General features: G+C 60.8%; 1 protein-coding gene across 1 annotated transcript in view; it reads left to right on the top strand.

Moving 5' to 3' along the window:
* Nucleotides 1-344: 344 nt before the first annotated feature.
* Nucleotides 345-17,767, top strand: part of UMODL1 (uromodulin like 1) — a gene marked incomplete at both ends in the record, with an annotated part of 56,402 nt that continues 38,979 nt past the window's right edge. The window contains 6 exons of the mRNA XM_080822410.1: nt 345-420; nt 3,965-4,207; nt 10,047-10,208; nt 11,133-11,251; nt 12,893-13,079; nt 14,940-15,080. Of these exons, the coding sequence (XP_080678536.1) occupies nt 345-420; nt 3,965-4,207; nt 10,047-10,208; nt 11,133-11,251; nt 12,893-13,079; nt 14,940-15,080 (928 nt within the window). The remainder of the gene's footprint in view (nt 421-3,964; nt 4,208-10,046; nt 10,209-11,132; nt 11,252-12,892; nt 13,080-14,939; nt 15,081-17,767) is intronic.

Here is a 17,767-nt window from a genome sequence, read left to right as displayed (position 1 = left end):
TGTGGCGCTGTTCTCCGGCGAGGTCGCCACGATAAGGAAAGAGAATACTTCGTCCTTGATGGAGGGAGTCAGATTTGGGTCTGAAACGGGTTTTCTGCGTAACAGCGAGATGGGACCTGGCGATGCTGTCTGCTGGTCAGGTGCCATCCGTCTGGAGAGAGAATGGGCTGTGTCCCGCGGGATTCCCGAGGGACACGGCCGTGGTGGCGGCAGGTGTCAGCCAGCAGGCATAAGGGACTGTTCCCTCGGAGCACACGCCCTGAAGCCATCGCCTCCAGGCGCACCGGGAAAAGAAGGGCCCTTTCTCCAGGCCCTCCGCGGGGCTGCCCTACCCTGGTGCGACCATGCTCAGGACTCTGCGGCTGGCCCTGCTGGCTCTGGTCAGCGCCGCGGGCCCGAGCCAGGCCAGTGGCTTCACAGGTGAGGGCTCGGGGCTCGGCGTGGCTGATGGCAGAGGAGTGGGGGGTCCCGGGAGCGGGTCTCGTGGGGACGGCGGCCCTGCAGAGATGCGTCTGCTTTGAGAGGTGACATCCGTCCCATCTGGCCGAGTTTTCTGGTAACCACAGAAGAGATGGCGTGTGTGCCTCCAAGTCAGTGGGGGGTTGGGGGGGAAGGGGAGGCGGGGGCCCGGGGGCGCGGTTCAAGCACTGATTCTGAGTCAGAGGGTCTGGGGTGGGACCTGGAACTCTGCATTTCTGCCGCCGGCAAGGGCCAGGCCGAGGAGTGAGTTCCTAAAGAGTCCCAGTCAAAGTCTCCCAAGTCTCCAGTCTCAGAGCGTTGTGTCCCCAGCTGCGAGTAAGAGGAGGGAGACCCAGAGCAGGCAGGGACTCGCTCCAGGCCGCGTAGCCGGCAGCGGGCCGGATTTCCGCCAGGGTGATCCTTGCCGTGGGCCCTGGCTCGCCCCTGCCTCCCCTGCCGGGCAGGCTCGGGATCTCGAAGTGGAACCCAAGGGAGGGTCCCACCCCCAGTGTCCTCTTTGGTGCATGAAGGTGAAAAGTGGCCACCGGGGTGGTGAGGGACCCCGTGAGGTCGCCTGCCCAACCTCTGCCAGGCCCGCGATCCTGCTGAGAGCACGGCCGGTTTCTGAAGCCCCAGACTGCAGAGACCTGAGACCTTTGCCATCATGTCCCTTTGAAACCTGTCTTACTCCGCTGGGAATTCGCGCAAATCCACTCTACTTCTACCGTCGGCTTCCGTTAAGCCCCGGTTTCGCGTTTTTCCCGCGGCAAGCAGAATTCTGGTTTGTGATTTCTTCCCTTTGCTTTTACCTGCACGACGGGTTCTGTGTAAACCGTGCAGCCTCGAGGAGCTGGAGCTGTCAGGAGGTCCCCCTCGAGCCCCTCGCTGTGCCTGTGGGGACCCGGGGAGCAGGGGCTCAGGGCGGTGTCGGCGTCACTCGGCTTCCTGCCCTTCGTGCCGGGGACTGCCTTTCCAGGCACAGTTTCATTTACTGAATTCCAGGACGGAGCCAGCGTTTGACAGATGACAAGATGGGGGTCGCCGGGAGGGCGTGAGACGTGCTCAGAACCGCACAGCTGCTAACTGGGGAGCTGGTGTGAGTGGGGATCTTCTGACCCCAGGTCACCCTCCCTCCTTAGGGTTATTTCCCACCTCTGAGACCAGAACCCAGGACCCCTGACTCCCACGCTGTGTGCTCCCTGGAAGGACCCGTAGAAAGGGAGATCTCCTCTGGGCTCCGCCGAGAGGCTCGGAGAGGAACCGGTGGCCTCCGGAGGAATGCAAAAAACCAAAACGCACAGGTCCCAAACGCAGTTTCAGAGGAGGTACACGTGTGCCTGTGTGCGCACACGTGCGAGTGTGTGTGTATGCATGTGTGCATGCACTTTTGTGAGCAGGAGGGCTCTGCTGGCGCTCACTGGGGCCTTGTCGTGATCAGATGGGGACAGCGGCTCCCCAGGGCTGGGAACGTAACCTGCGTTTGTGGTTAGCAGTTCCTCTTAGGTGAAGATGAGAAACACAGTCCAGAGCCCCCTTCCTAAATTCTCGGAGCGGGAAGCCTCGGGCTTTGTCTGTCCCACCTGCAAGACAGTGAGGGGCCATGCTCACTGTGCCCACGTCTCCAGGGCCTTCCCCCCGTGATATCCAAGCTCTGGGCTGTTACCATCTCCACCCCCGCCCCCGTATAAGGGCGTCCCCATTTCTCGCCGCAGCACCCCTTTGGTGAGGAGGGGCAGCAGCCCGTCTCCTCTCTCAGAGGATCCGTCCCCGGCAGCGCTGCGCGGGGAGGCGGCCACGCGGCTCCCGTGGCTCCGGGGTGGGCTTGCTCTGCACGCCGGGATCCAGCCCCGTGTTCTGCGCAGAGTAAGGCTGCAGACCGCCCCCCTTGTCAGCCCGGGCTGGGGGCTGGCTCAGCCCCACTTCTCCCCGGGTTCACCAGCCCCCAGAATCTTGCTCTCTGCACACTCGGGGGAGGCTGTGAGGCTGAGGGAGGGGGTCTTCGGGGCGCCGTGCTGGACTTGGTGATGCAGATGATTTCTGCGGCTGTCTCATAGCTCCTTCCAGAAGCCCAGCTTCTCCCTGGGGTACACACTTCTCCCCGGGGTAACACAGGTGCTTCCCCCGCGATGGCATCGTTTTGTAAAGCCGAGAGCTCGGAGGTTACGTATCTGATGGAATAAAGGACAGTCACGCCCTCCCTTCATCCAACACCAAGAGCCCACGAGTGCGCGGAGTCCCGGGCTGGCAGGGAAGCCTGACTTCCCGGGGGGGTCCCTGGGGCTGCCCTGACTCAGCACCACTGACTGGGGCTTCGGGGCAGAGATCTGCCTCCTCCCATCTCCAGAGCCCAGAAGTCTGAGATCGAGGCAGGGCTGGTTTCTCCTGGGGCTGGGATGGAGAATCTGCACCGTCCTCTCCCCCAGCTTCTGGGAGTTTGCTGGCAATCTGGGTGCTCCGCTCCTCGGTTGGGGGCGGTGTCTCTCCAATCTCCGCCTTGTGCCCTCCCTGCCTGCCTGCCTGTCTCTGTGTCCAAATTTCCCCTTTTGTAAGGACGCCAGGCATAACGGTTTGGGGCTCTACCCTCACGCACTATAACCTCATCTCAACTAATGATATCTGCAAACGCCTCCTTCCAGAACTTCAGCCCATGAGTTTTGGAAGGCTGGGTGGGGACGCGATTCCACTCATGACAATCCTTGCTACACGAGGTGACAGAGGCTCCGTGGGCAGACGGGACGCCCCAGGCCCCGGGCTGGTGAAGGGAGGGGGTGCCCCGGGGTCTTGAGAACCCAGTGATCAGACTGACAAAGGGCCGGGGGTCATGGGTGTCTGTGCACAGCAGCGGGGCTCCAGGTGAGAGACACAGAGACCCAGCAGGCGGGTGGATGCTGTCCTCGGTGGGGCGCCGTGCTTTCATCTCTGACGACGGCTGCACTCGTCAGGCCAAGCTTTATCGTCCAGGAACGTCTCATGTGTGTTTCAGGTGTTGCTTGTGCCACAAAAGGCTGCCGCTCCCGTCTGAGCCCAGCACGGGGCAGCCCTTCCCATTACGTACTGAGGGGGTGGTCGTATGTTCATTTCACGAGGACACGCCCGAGGCTCGGGGAGATTAGAGCTGCAGCCGGCGGGATCGGGGCACACAGAGCAGGAAACGGGGACACGAGCCCCAGATGCTTGGTCCCTTCCCGCCGCGTCTCTGGTGTACCGTCAGCCCCCCGGGCGGTGGGAAGCATGGATGACCCCGGGGTTGGGGGCGAGCTCCGGGCTCTGCACGGGGACTTCTGAGCATGCAGGTCCCCGTTTACCCATGACTCCTCCAAGTTCACGCGATTGCCTGACCTCTCACCCGGCCGGTGGGCAGACTCTGGTGGGGAGCAGCTGGGTGGGGGGTCTGGTCTCCCTCGCTCTTGCAGAACTAGAGGACTGGCCAGAACCCCTTCTCTCGATTTGATTCCGGCGTTTTCTTCTTCGTTGTTTCCTCCATTCCTCCCCCACCCCCTCCTAGAAAAAGGCCTTTCCCTGCTGAGTTTCCAGCTGTGCAACTCCAGCGTGACCCGAAACGTCCAGAAGGTGGAGGCCGTCCAGATGTCGCACATGACCTACGCCCCCTGCGGCGGGTGGATCCCGTGGAGGCGATGCCCCAAGATGGTCTACAGAACCCAGTACCTGACCGTGGAGGTCCCCGAGGCCAGGAACGTGACTGACTGCTGTGCGGGCTACGAGCAGCTGGGCCTCTACTGCGTCCTGCGTGAGTCTGGGGTGGCCCGTGGGCGGGGGGCCTGCGACCCCCGGTGAGACTCAGGATGGGCGCTGTTGGCACCTCTGAGCCCTTCGAGAACAATGAGTCTCCAGCTAGAGCGAGCGCCAGGGTCGTCTGGAGGGCTTGTCCCCGCGCTGATCACCGGCCCAGCCCCTAATCCCGGGACCAGCGGCTCGGGGTGGAGTCCAAGTTCCCAGCAGGTCCTGAGGCTCTGGGGACCCCCCCGGGAACCCCTGTTTTGGAGCAGTGGCTCTCAGGCCTGGCTGCACATCGGAGGCCCCTGGGCAGCTTTAAAAACGCAAACGTGTGGATGTGGTCCTCAGAGAAGGGGATGGAATTGGTCTGGGACAAAGGCGGAGCACTGGGGTTTGTTTTAAAGGTCTCAAGCGATGTGAACTTTAGCTGTTTGAGAACCAGCATTGCAAACTCTTCTGTATTGGTGAAGATCTTTTCTTTTTAAAAGCTGTAGCTGAACGCTTCCTTCAACGGAAATCCTCATCCGGGCGCCCGCGGGCGAAAGAGGGAAAGGTCCCCTGGGTCCCTCCTACCAACCGTCTGGGGTCCCTGAGTCCTCTTCTTCCGTGGGGCTCTTTGGAAGATGCTTGGGGCAGGTGCCTGGGAGACCAGTGTGGCTGTGCCCAGCCAGGGGGCTGGACTTTTTGCAACATTCGGGGCTCAGCCTCTCGCCATGGAGAGAACTTTCCAGAAAACCTGTTCCAGGGGAAAGGGTGCCTGTGTGCAGACGTGGGTGGTGGTGGTGGTTAAATTTGAGTCAATATGAGATCAAAAATGAGTTTCTGAGCCGCCAAGAAGGTGTCCCTGCCCCCACCCCTGTTGCAGAGGGGAAGTGGGAAGGGTGTGGCCCCAGTTGAGTTTCCAGGGGCCACCCCTAGAAATGAGGGCTGCTGCCTCCAGAGTGTACGAAGCCACCGTCCAGTGGTCCAGGAGGGGCATCCCACGTGGCCCGTGCCCAGGCGGCCCGGGGCCAGGACGCTGCACGCCAGGGCTGGTGGTCCCCTCCCCACCCGGCGGTTGCAGGATGTGGCGGTGCGGGCCCCGCAGAGGGCTGTGTGGGTGTGGCGCCCTGAGTCGCCCTGAGCACAGCTTTCTCAGGCCCCCGAAGCTGCCTCACAGAGGACAGATGGCTGGCAGGTCCCACTGACCCCGCTCAGAGGGTTTCACACGGGGATGAGTGATAAAATGACACCACTATCACCGAGGCCACCACTGCCAATAAAAACCTCGGGGCCCACAGCCTGCGGCCAGCTGCATGTCCCCACTGGTTCCCTGAGGGTGCCCTTTCGGCCAGGTGGGGGGGCTGTCCCCTGGGGTCCTGCCAGGGACTGGATCTAAGGTGTCCCTTCCTCTGCGGACACTGGCCTCCCTTTCCACTTTCCTTGTCTCCAAGGCCCATGTGCACCAAGGAAGGGCTGCCTGGGGGGCACCTCTCTTCCTGAGGGTGCGGGGGTCCCCGTGGTGGGGAGGACTCAGGCCACGGCACCTAGGCGTGGAGGGTCAGGACCCAGGGGTAGAAGGTGGGGGCTTCCCGGTCCTGTCCACTTGCCCCTGTGACGGCCACTCTCTTCCCACCTGCTCGCTGCTGCTGTGAGGTCGCCTGTCCAGAGGAGCCCCTGGAGCATCTGCGCCCCCCCAGCCCCACCATGCTGACCGGTGCCTTTCGGTCAGGCTGCCGCCCTGCTGTGCGAAACCAGGGAATTCTCACGGGATGGGGAGGGTGCGTGTCCCCTCCCCGTCACCTGCCGCTCCTCTCTCTTGCCTTCCACAAGCCAGCCCCCAGGAAATGCCTCTCGGGGGACGTCAACCCCACCTTTGGAGCGTTGGCACCTTTCATGAGGAACTCACCAGGTGTGCAGAGGCCAGAACATTCTAGTTAGTGTCCCATGGGCAGGGCTCTCTGGGGGAACTGCTGGGAATGGTGTGGCTGGTGGCAGAAGGGCGCAACTGTGGCGAGGACTCCCCTGGAGGACGACTGGCCCCCCGGGGTGGCTAAGTGGGGTGGGGGACCTCCCTGGGCCTTAGAGGGTCATTCTGGTAGCCAGCTGTGTGGAGAGGGGGTAGCCAGGAGCCCGGAGGGAAGGAGGAGAGGATCTTTATTGATGATATGCGAGCCAGGCAGGTTCCCGGTCCCTGATGGCCACCACCATCCCGTGCAGATGCGGTCACAGATCAGGGGGCAGTGGGCAAGGACCTTGACCAAGGCGGCACAGACTCGGGCCGGGTCTCCCCAACCCCCTGTCAGATGCGGTTCGTGGCATTCGAGGAGGGGCGCCGCGGTGGGCGTGGGGGAGGGGCCGCGGCGGGAGGGGCGGGGCGTGGAGCTCGAGCCTCTTCCCCCAGGAAGGCCGCTGCTCGGTGCCAGGGCCTGTGTGACGCCGCAGCTGCCACGGGCCCTCACACAGGGCAGCACCACCCTCTTCACGTCCGTGCTCCTTAGATCAAAGCCCGTTTGCAGGTGCCCTGTGGGGGAAGTGAGAAGTGAGAAGCGTCTTTGAGGGCCCCCCGCCACCCGCGGCTTGATTTGCGGAGAATGAGACAGGGGCCAGGCCCTGTGGTAGCCACGGGCCACAGCCTGGGAATTTGGGGAGGACCGGAGGGCACAGGGCACTCTCCCCTCCCAGTGGGGGGTGAGCGGCATCTCGGCAACGGTTTTCTGGTTTTCTCAGCTCGGAGTCTCATCCCAGGCAGCGCAGACCCGCAGACTGGCTGGCTTCTGTCCCCTCCCACTCAGCCACCGACCTTCTAAAAACGGAAGGCAGTTATGAGCACCCATGTGATGAGACGACTTTTTCCATCTTTTTTTTTAAGCCCACCACTGGGGAAACAGTGACAAGTCATACGTTCACTTTATTTCAATGTCTCATCAGTACGATTATAAAAGTGAGTACACGAGCCCGGCAGGAAATCTGGAAACGCAGAAAAGAACGACGAGAAATGAGCCGTAGGCCCGTGGCCCACGCACAACCCGTTGACATTCTCCTGAGGCCCGGGCAGAGAGGCAGGCGTTTCTAGAAACGCCTGCTGGCCCTGACCGGGATTCCCGGCACCATATTCATCTGGAACAAGGTTCCTGCCAGATGCTGTGTGCCACGTGATTTAGCGGCCACATGGCACTACGTCATCGGCGCAGATACGGAAGCATTGATGAGACGAGCCCCCCCCCCCGCTGGATGTCTAGCCGCTTCCAACTTTCCATTAGAATAAGTAACACCGAGATGAGGACCGTGTGGGACAAACACTGGGGGGCACGCCGGGATGAGTCACTCGCGATGAATTCCTAGGAGCGTCTCAGCCGACACTCACCCGCGGGGGTGACAGCCCTGGTTTCTGCGGGCTCTTCATCTGGGCGAGCCGGGACCCCACGGGGCCGGGAAGCTCCCCAAGTTGGTGACCAGGACCCCTCTGGGGCGGGAACGATGATTCCAGAGCCGGTCGGATTCCCGGCCCCGGGGACAGACATCCGCTCCCGCTGTCCGGACAGAAACCTCTGGGCTGTCGCGTTGACCTGGGACTGACCTTGGGTTGCCAGGCTCCTTCATTGTTTGTGCTGAGTTTGTGGAAGGAGAAGCAGATTTTTGACTTTCCACCAAGTTGGAACTGTCGGTTCTCTTGGGCTCTCAGTAAGCCGTCGGGCTCCGAGCACGCAGGGGGCGCGCCAGCCGTCTCCACGTGAAGATGAACTTGAACTGGAGATCACTGCTGTTGTGATCGGGTGACCATTTTTGGACGCCAGTTTTTCTCCGTGGCCCATATTTTCGTGGCATTGAAGTAAACCTCTTAGTTTAGAGCAGTTGCAGATTTACAGAGAGGTGACAGAGAGGGCAGACGGTCCCTAAACGCCCTCCCCCCACCCAGCTGGTGGCACCTTTCGTTACCATGATGCATTTTGCCCCAACGATGGAACCAACATCGCGCATCCCCGTTAACTCAACCTTACACTTTATTTGGATTTTACGTTTTTTAAAAAAATTTATTTATTTATCTGACACAGAGAGGCAGAGAGAGACAGAACACAAGCAGGGAGAGGGAGAGAGGGAAGCAGGCTTCCAGCCGAGTAGGGAGCCTGATTCAGGGCTCGATCCAGAACCCTGGGATCATGACCTGAGCCAAAGGCAGACGTTTAACCCACTGAGCCACCCAGGTGCCCCTGGACTTTACTTTTCTCCCCCGAGTGTCATTTTTCTGTCCCGGGAACCCACCTTATGTCTCGTCTCATGTCTCCTTAGCCTGCTGGTTTTTACGATGGGAGGGAAGTCCATGACCTTGAGGTCCTTGAGCGGTGGCCCTAAAGGGATGCTGGTGTTTCCCCGCCGTGGGCTGCCCCCCACGCCCATGCTCTATGCCCCAGAGCCAGCCCCCATGTGGCAACATCTCCAGGACTTCAGGCGCCGGACTAGGCACCTGGCTGACTGGGAAGTGGCGAGGGGGCCACGGACAGCGTGGAGAGGAAACGGCGTTGCGGCTGAAGGTCAAGCCCTCGGTCAGCAGAGTGGGCCACGAGGCAGGAGCTGGCCTGGCTCCGTGAGAAGAGGGAGGGCAGAGTCTCCGCCTCTGGGCGGTTTTGGTTTTCTCCTCCCTTCCGCTGCTGGAAGGGAGTGAAGTCAGCTGCCCCTGGTGATGTGTGCCCACACTAGCAGGGGCCCCACCTTCTGTCTGTCTGCAGAGACCCTGGGGGACCGGGGGGGCTGTCTCTGGGACCGCAGCCCCTGAGGCTTCCCTTCCACGTGGGACCCCACACATCTCCCCGGGGCTAGCCGTTCCCACCCCTGCGGGATGTTTGCAGAGCGTGGTCCCCTGCCAACCTCTTCTGCTTTCCCTGGAGTCTGGAGGACTTGGAACGGCTCTTCCAAAGGTCAGGCAGGGTGTGGGGCTTTAGAGGAATCTGGGTGGAGCCATGTGCACTTACCCGACACCCAAGGTAGCTGGAGCCCTTATCATCTGGGTGGGTGACAAGAAGGCTGTGGACCACACAAGCCCTTCCTGGGATGCCTGTGTCCCTCTCTGCTGCCCCCAGCCTCGTCCAGCTCTCGGCTGCTGGGCTGCCTTCGCCCCTGCTGCCCTGAGTCCAGCTGCCCCTCTGGGTGTGCAGCCCTGCAGACTGCCGTGGGTCCTGCCACAGGAGTGTCCCAGCAGAGCATCCCACCCCCTGGAGGGTGGCACCCCGGCTTCCCTAGGGTCAGTTTCTTCTCCTTGATCTTGAACTTTCCACCAACCTGAGCACCAGCCGCATGCCTCCCGGCCAGTCTCCTTCAGCCCATGGATTCTCTGGTATTTCCCTGCATCTCAGTCCCCGAAAGCCCTTTTCTTCAGAAGCCCATCATGTCTCTGCCACCCCCAGGCCTTGTTTCTATAGGTCTATGTGCGTACTGGCCTCGTCCACCGGAATCTAAGTGTCCTAGAGGCGGGTACTTTGCCTCTGGACCACTGCTGGGTGCTGGGCACCTGGTGCATACCCGGAACATAGTAGATGCTCAATAAATACAGATTGAGTGAGCTAGTTATTGGGATACAGGGCCACAAAGTGGTCTCTAAGAGGGGAGCCCCCACACCGGGCCTAGAAAGAAGGGGATTCCCAGCGCCCCAGCTCACACGGTCCTCCATCCGGGCAAGATGGTTAGACTACATGAAAGTCAGAGCACACGGCCCTGGATGGTTGCTCTGCAGGACGTGCCAAGACGATGCCCAGCCCAGGACGCGGCCCGTGAGCAGGTCGTGCTGCGCATCTCTAGGAGCCGCAGCTGGAATCCAGGGTCGGGAACACCAGGGCTTGTGGCCAGCATCACTGATTGCTAATCACTCCCCCCTCCAGCCCTGAATCGGTCCATAGAGTTTGCCTCGCGACCTGGGGTCTGCCCGGTGGTGGGGCCGGAAGCCCCCACCTCACCGTGCACGCTGGACACGGACTGCCCGGGACTTCGAAAGTGCTGCCCTTCATCCCGGGGCCGCCACTGCGTGGCCCCCGCCCCCCGAGGTAGGGTTGAAGCCCTGGTGTGGGGGAAGGGCGGGGCGGGGGGTTTCCAGAAGCCGCGGTTCCGTTTCACAGAGAGCCTGCAGCCATGTGCACGGGCGCCTCTCGCTCCCGGGAGATGTCTTTGTCCAAATCTGCCTTCTGACACCTCGGGGGGAGGACTGCTCATGGGGCCTCCGAGGAGGGAGGATATTCTTGGAGGAGCCGTGACTCCGATCTCCCCAGGGTGCCAGAGAAGCCCAGGGGTCGGGCTGGTGCCCGTCGGAACCTGAGCTGTGTCAGAGAGGGGAGCCGTAAAGTTGGTGGCTGGGGGTTCCGCAGAGCCCCAGTTTGGCCCGTCAGCAGCCTGGCCCTCGCTATGCACCCGTCTGGTCTGGAAAGTTCTGCTCCTGACCATGGGCTGCTCCCAGGAGAACGGGTTGGCGCAGGTTCAGAACAAGGGAAATATATATAAATATTGCAAATATATTATATGTGATATATGTTATAGGCTATGGTATCAGCGTAGTGTATATTAGTATAGTATGAAGCCATAGTATACACAATACAAAATATTACATTATGCATAATATATAATGTATAATTATATTATGTAAGATATTATTTATGTACAATATAGTACATATAATATTATATATGTGTATAATATAAATGTATAATATGTTATGGATAATAATAACATAATATATTGTATGCTATATACATAATATGTATTGTATGTAATATATACAGTATTATCTGATATGCATTACATACAGTAATGTATCATACAGCGTAGGTAGGGTTACACATATTATAAGAGAAGGGAGAGGTGGCAGGTGGGGTAAGTGTCCCATGCTGTCCCCGGTGGCAGATTCCTGTAGGTGAGCCTCAGTTGGCCCCCGCCTGCCCCAGATCCGTAGCTCACCAGCGTGTGTCCTCGTGCAGATCTGGAGAGCCCGGTGACCTTTTGGTACCAGGTGACTGTCCTGGTGAAAATGGACTTCAGAGAGCTTGAGGAGGTGGACCCCAGGCTCCTGGACCACGTGCGGCTTCTGCACTCCATGGTAGGTGGGGAGGACAGGCACTGGGCGGGAATTGGGGGTCGGGATGGGGGTTCCACAAGTGACCCCAACACGGCTGACTCTGAACCAGACATGAATTCTTAATTTATAAAAACCAGCCTGAAAGAGGCAGGGTTCACGTGCAGTAGAACCGACGGACGGCGGCGAGGGGCTCGCCGGGTTCCGAGGCGGTGGTGCTCTGCGCTAGCCCGTCGCCGTGCGGAGTGCGGAACCCGTCATCTCTGCTTCGGTAGAAGGGCGCCGCAGCGTAGACGGCCCAGGCCCCAGCCCTGTGTCCTCGCTAACCTCCCTCGAGCCCCCACCGCGTGGAGGTCGGCGGGCCTCATGGACCGTGCCAGGTGGGGGCCTCTCGCCGCGGGGGTTTCTATGCTTCAGCACGAGCCGCACTTGGGGTTGGGGGGCTCTTCCCTGTGGGGGCTGCCTGTCATCACAGGGTTTCCACGCGCAGGAAGCCAGAAACACGGCCACTGTGACAACCAGAACTGTCTCTAGGTGTGGCCACATGTCCCCGAAGGAGCCACACCAGGCCCGGGGGAGCGCCCCCGCGGTGGACACGGCCCTGCTGGACCTTCCATGGGAGCCTCCCCACGCTGCTCAGAGCCCCCGGGGCTGGGAGCCCCACGGCAGGAGGGGTCTGGCTCCTGGTCACCGCCGGGCGGCTTTCCCGGGGACGGTCTGGCCTCAGGGCTCGCTTTGTGGTCGCGTGACCCGTGCAGTCACCCCGAGAATAGAACGTTCTCACCCTCGGCTGGATGTGTGGCCCACCACGCCCCAGCACAGACAGTGCTCACACTCCCCGTGTCTGGGCCATCTGGGACAGCAGCTAGACTGGGGTTCCTACACGTCACCTTCCCCCGGGCAGCCTCCTTAACTGTCCCAGCTGGGAGGGGGTTGTCTCTTTTTGGCTTGTTGAGGGGCTGGGGCTGCCCGGCTGGCCAGTGAGAACATGGCTCTAACGACTGCCTGGCAAATCCCGACACGGCCGCTCGTTGCTGTGTGACCTGGGGCAAGTTGCTTCACCTCCCTGGGCCTCAGACACCTCCATGAAAACAGAGTAATCATCCTCCCGCCTGAGACAGGGGCTCTGGGGTTCACAGCGTACACGTAAGGAGCTTACAGAGGTGCCCACGATGTAGGCTCTGAGTTGTGGTTGCGAGGGAAGGTCTGTCCCGGCCCTGTTCCTGGGCCTGTGGGGTCTCTGTCTGTGGCTGGGGTTCTTCTTTGTGGGAGGACACGAGTTGTCCTGGACAGAGGCCTACCCCAATGACCGCCCGGTGACTAACGACACCCTCAACGACCCTATTTCCAAATAAGGTCCCATTCCGAGGCTCCGGGGGTTGGGACTTCAACACTGGGTTTTTGAAGGGACCGGAATTCAACCCACGGCAGTGTGTTTGCAGAAGTGTTCATGGTCTGGTTTGTAGGACTTTTACCGGGATGATGACGGATGGAGCCACAATGCAGAAGGTCTTCCCAAGGGGCAGAACGGCGTGCGCACGTGTGTGCATGTGCAAGTGTGTGTGCGCGTGCGTGTGCACCTGTGCGTGCTTCTCTGGGCCTCAGTCTCCCTGTCTGTCAGATGGGCGCCCGTCCACGAGTGACGCTCTGACTCTGGCCTCCCAGGTCACCGGCGCCTTGCAGCCGCTGCGTCCCGCTGTCCACCACCTGCAGTCAGCCCGCAGGGACACCTCCCTCACGGTGTCACAGCTGCTCCTGGGCCTGCCGCAGCCGGTGCCTGTGGCCCGGGTCTCCGCGATGCTGGACGAGGTCGTGAAGCGCATCTATGAAGTGATTGACATCCAGGCGCAAGGTGCCGCTTCCCCTCGGTCCTCTCTGCGGTGGTGAGGGCAGAGGAGTGGGGGCGGGGGGCGCGGGCCCTGCGGGACGAACAGGCAGGGGAGGGGAGGTCTGACCTGTACTCAGCTCATTCGGGCCCAAGCCAAGTTGAAACTCTGAGCTCCAAGGTGAAGGTTTGAGAGGTTTTGTTTTGTTTTGTTTTGTTTTAAGATTTATTTATTTATTTGAGAGAGAGTGAGCATGAGCAGGGTTGCGGGCAGAGGGAGAGGGGGTCTTTAAGCCAACTCTCCTCTGAGCAGGGAGCCCGACACGGGGCTCAATCCCACAACCCTGAGATCATGACCTGAGCCAAAACCAAGAGTCAGATGCTTAACCGACTGCGCCACCCAGGCGCCCCGAGAAGGGTTTTGCACCCACATCGGCCTTCCCTTGGCTCCCTCCCTCCGGGTCCCCTCCACACTGTCCCGCCCCGGATTTCCCTTTCCACTGCAGCGCCGGGGAGCAGGTCCCAGAACAACTAAGTCACAGCTATCCCTTCATCAACTGGGGTGCTCACCTGCCCTCTTGCCGTCCTTCACCTTCACCAAAGACACCCTTGGTCCTGGGAGGCCCGTTCAGTAGAACCGCACAACACAGAACTTGGTAAACCACACAGAGCTGGTCTCCTTTCTGGAAGGAGTTACCTGGTCCTCTTCTTTGTCAGGGGTCAGCAAACTTCTTCTGGAAAGGGCCACACAGGACGGGGTTTTGGCCGTGGGCCCCATGGCCTCGGTCTCCACGGCTCAGCTCTGCCCTTGCGCTGGGCGGCCGTGGACAGCGCGTGAGCGGAGGGCCGGGCCCCGTGGAACGTTCTCGCCCACGGCGGGAGCCAGACGCCCCTGCCGCTCCCGGGGCTGAGGGGGGACGGCTTCTCTTGCTGGGGGGGCTTCTGTGACACCGACGGTCACGTGTGGGGGGGGTGCGGGGTCTGGAGCCCAGGAAAAGCTCCAGGCGTTGCATTTCACTCCCTTCAAAATCCAAGACGTTCTTAAAGACCTGATTGAGCCGCGCCCGTAAGGGAAGGCGCCTGCGGCGAGCAAGTGGGGCTTGCGACCCGAGGCGGAGACTGTTCCCAGCAGGGGCACCTGGGCCATCTCGTAGCGGTGTCAGGAGTCTACCCGGGGACAGCTGGGGGAGGTCCAAGGGAGTGGGGCTTTGCTCTAGGTTGGACCCTCTCAGAGAGCGGGCACGGAGCCGAGACGGGGCGTCTCAGCACATCTTGTCGGGAAGGAGGGGCCCCGCAGCTCAAAGAGGAGCCACAGTCGGTCAAGAGGAAAGCAAGTGGGGTGGTGGTTTGCAGGTGACTCGGCGTCTGTGTGTCCCGTCCGGCTGGGATAGAACTGTGACGTCGTCTTGCTCTGCCAGCTTTATCCGGGTCATGGAGCAGCCTTGTCCGGGCCTGTGTGCTGCCGAGGTGTCCAGCTGTCGGGGGGGGGGGGTGACAGGCCTCTTCTGGACACCAGGGGCGGCTCCGTTCTCTTTCTGGTCTGGAGAACTACCCGGCCACAAGGGTTATTCCTGGGCAGGAGGTTCGGACCCCATCATTTCAGGACCCTTCAGACTTGCTGGTGGCCGCAGCTCCACCTGACCCCAGCCCACGGGGCTGCACGTGGCCTGAGACGTGGGCCACCTGCGTGGATGAAGGCGCCTGGCGGGCCCCAGAGCTCTTTAAGACAGAGCTCCCGAAGTTGCTCTGAGACCACTGCCCACGCCCCTTCTTCAGCCCGTGTGACGCCCGTCTGGAGGTTATCGCGAATGATGAGGTGGTTAGGGCTGTGACAAGTGGTGTGACAAGGGCTATGACAAGCGTCTCACCTACTCCTCTTGTCAACAGATGTCGACGAATGCTTCATCGATGAACTCAGTGCCTGCTCTGGGAAGGACCAGTGTTTGAACGTGGAGGGCTCGTCCCAGTGCACCTGTCACCCGGAGCCTCTGGCCTCAGCTCCCCAGAAGCTGGACCGCACGTGTGGAGGTGAGTGACCAGGCCCTCCCGGCTCGGGGAGGCACGGCCGAGGGAATCTGCTCAGGCTAACTGGTCGGCAGCCCACAGGGACCCTCCTGTCTTGCAGAGAGGGAATGACTGGCTCGTGCTCCGAGGACAGTCGCTTCATTCTTTCCAACATACTGGATCCCGTAGTGGGCTAGTCCTGCGTTCGTCCTCGGAGCTGGTGGATGTTGGTTTATGTGCCGACCACCATGCTGGATGCTGGTGATAGAAACATGTGCAAAGGGGCACCCGGGTGGCTCAGTCGGTTAAGCCGCTGCCTTTGGCTCAGGTCATGATCCCGGGGTCCTGGGATCAAGCCCCATGTCCAGCTCTCTGCTCAGCGGGGAGCCTGCTTCTCCCTCTCCTGCTGCCGGCCTTTCACCCTGCTTGTGCTCCCTCTCTCTCTCTCTCTCAAATAAATACATAAAATCTTAAAAAAAAAAAAAAAAGAAACACATGCAAATAGGTCACAACCTCTGCTCCCAGGAAACTCAGAAGAGAACACACCAGACGCTTGCCCGGCGTGGCAGGCTAGGAAGATTCCTCTCTTGCGTACTGCTTAAATCGGGACCCTTCCGAGAGTGAAAGGGACATGACTGACACTTACACTGAGACACAGGTGTGACCTTGACTGTCCTGTGACCGCAGGGTCAACCTAGACAACACTGACAAGCACGGGTCTAGCTCTGGTCCAGGCGGGTCAGGGGACGTGACAGGTGTCTACATGCTGGGTATGTGTGATTGGCTTTTGCCATCAAGGGGCTTCTAGTAAGAAGTGGCTGCGTGTTGAAGGTGCCGTGGCGTCGGTCAGCCCTGGAGTCCGGGGGGCGGAAGGCGATGCGGAGGGGTGGAATCGAGGCGTCCGTGGGAGAGAAGCCCTTGGGACTCCCTGATTAATTCGGAGCAGGAGAGGAAGCGGGATAAGGCAGCATGCCCACATCCTGGTTGAGCCACGGATACGTGGTGATTTCTGGGGGAACCGGGGATGGCTCGGGTGAGTAGCATTGTCTTTGATTATAGTCATTATGTGAGATGGTAGTGGAAGCCAGGGTCCACGCCAGGGGCTGGCCGAGCTGGACGTTTGGTGCTGGCGCTCCGAAGGGGAAGGGGACCTTGGCCCGGAGTCTGTGCGGGATGAGGCGCTGACACTCGGCCAGGGCGAGGCAGGAAGCACGGCAGGAAAGAGCCTCCAACAGTCCAGAAGGAACCATCCCTCGGGGACGGGTACCCAAAGAGGCTCGGAGAAACGAGCAGACTTGGAGGAGGTGCGGCTCTCGGGAGGGCCTTTTGAAAAGGCCGGAGATGCCCAAGCACACGTGTGTGCTGGTGAGGAGAGACCCTGGCTAATTTGGGCAGCTCCGGGACCCAGGTCCAGCCTTCCCTCCTCCAGGAGGCTGCCCTGGGAATGTCCTCTCCCCCTCCCCGCAGGCCGTCCCCGGCTGGGATGACGGTCACCTGCAGCTGCTCTGGTGTGCGGCTCAGGGCAGGCATGGTGCCCGTAGGCTGCAGGGCTGTCTGTAGGGTGGTGAGGGGGAGAGCAGCCCCTGGAACTGGAACGTGGAGGGAGCGGCGACGGTCTTATTCCTCTTCATTCATTCATTCATTCTTCCACTCATCCATCCATCTACTCATTCATTCATCCGTCCATTCTAGATCCTTCCTCCCTCCCTCCCTCCCACCCATCCCCCATCCATCCATCCATTCTCTCGTCCGCTGTGTATACAACACACTCTAGTGAGTGTCTGCGCTGTGCCAGGTGTTGTTCTGGTGCTTTCTTTAGTGTCCAGGAGCCCTCGCTCCCTTGGCTCTCATGTCAGTGAGGAAGACACAGGTGTGGACCAAATGTGGGGCGGTGGTTGGCTTCCAAGACAAAGGATGGTGATGGGAGGGGTGGGGCCCGGGGCTGTGGTCTCAGGTGTGGTGGCCAGGGCAGGCCCCCGGACAGGGTGACCTTTGGGCAGAGACCAGAGTGAAGTCGGGCGTGAGCGTGCGAGGCAGGATTGTGCTAACACACCCCAGAGCCGCCGGCGTGCAGACCCAGGGCCTGCGGCCGCCCCTCTCACCGCAGAAGGCGCTTTCTGGATTTACTAATGATCTCGGGCTGGGGGTCGGTGGGGGACTATTTGGGGGGGCCGTGGCACCGCAAGGTCCTTGTAAGAGGGAGGCAGGAGGCTCAGAAGCAGGGAGAGGAGACGGTCAAGGGAAGCAGAGGGGGCACAGGGGCTGTGCGTGGCTTTGAAGGTGAAGGGACCACTGGCCGCGGAGACGGTGAAAGGCAGGTCTGGCTTCTCCCCCGGAGTCTCCAGAAGGAGCACAGCACGGCGCACGCCTGCGTCTTCGACTTCCGAGCTCCAGAGCAGTAGAGTGAATTTCTCTTGTTTTAAGCACCACCTTTGTGCTAATTTGTACGGCAGCTTCGGGAAACTCGGGCACAGACTGAGGTCAGGCCCCAGCGGGGGCGCGTGCCTGATGGAGTCCAGGAACCAGCAGGTGGTGGGGACGGAGTGCAGAGGAGGGGACGGGGACAGGGGCAGGACCCGGCAGGACCCACCCTGCACAGAGGTGATAGAGCCACGGAGATTCTTAAGTCTTTATTCTGGAAACTTGTGGACAAAGAGAAGCCCAGAGAGGAGAGCAACGAACATCCGCTGACCCTCGAGGCCGTCCGTGCT

The sequence above is a fragment of the Martes martes genome, assembly GCF_963455335.1.
Source record: "Martes martes genome assembly, chromosome: 1".
Taxonomy (NCBI): domain Eukaryota; kingdom Metazoa; phylum Chordata; class Mammalia; order Carnivora; family Mustelidae; genus Martes; species Martes martes.
The sequence above is the reverse complement of the archived record's forward strand: the minus strand, read 5'-3'. Positions and strand labels throughout refer to the sequence as shown.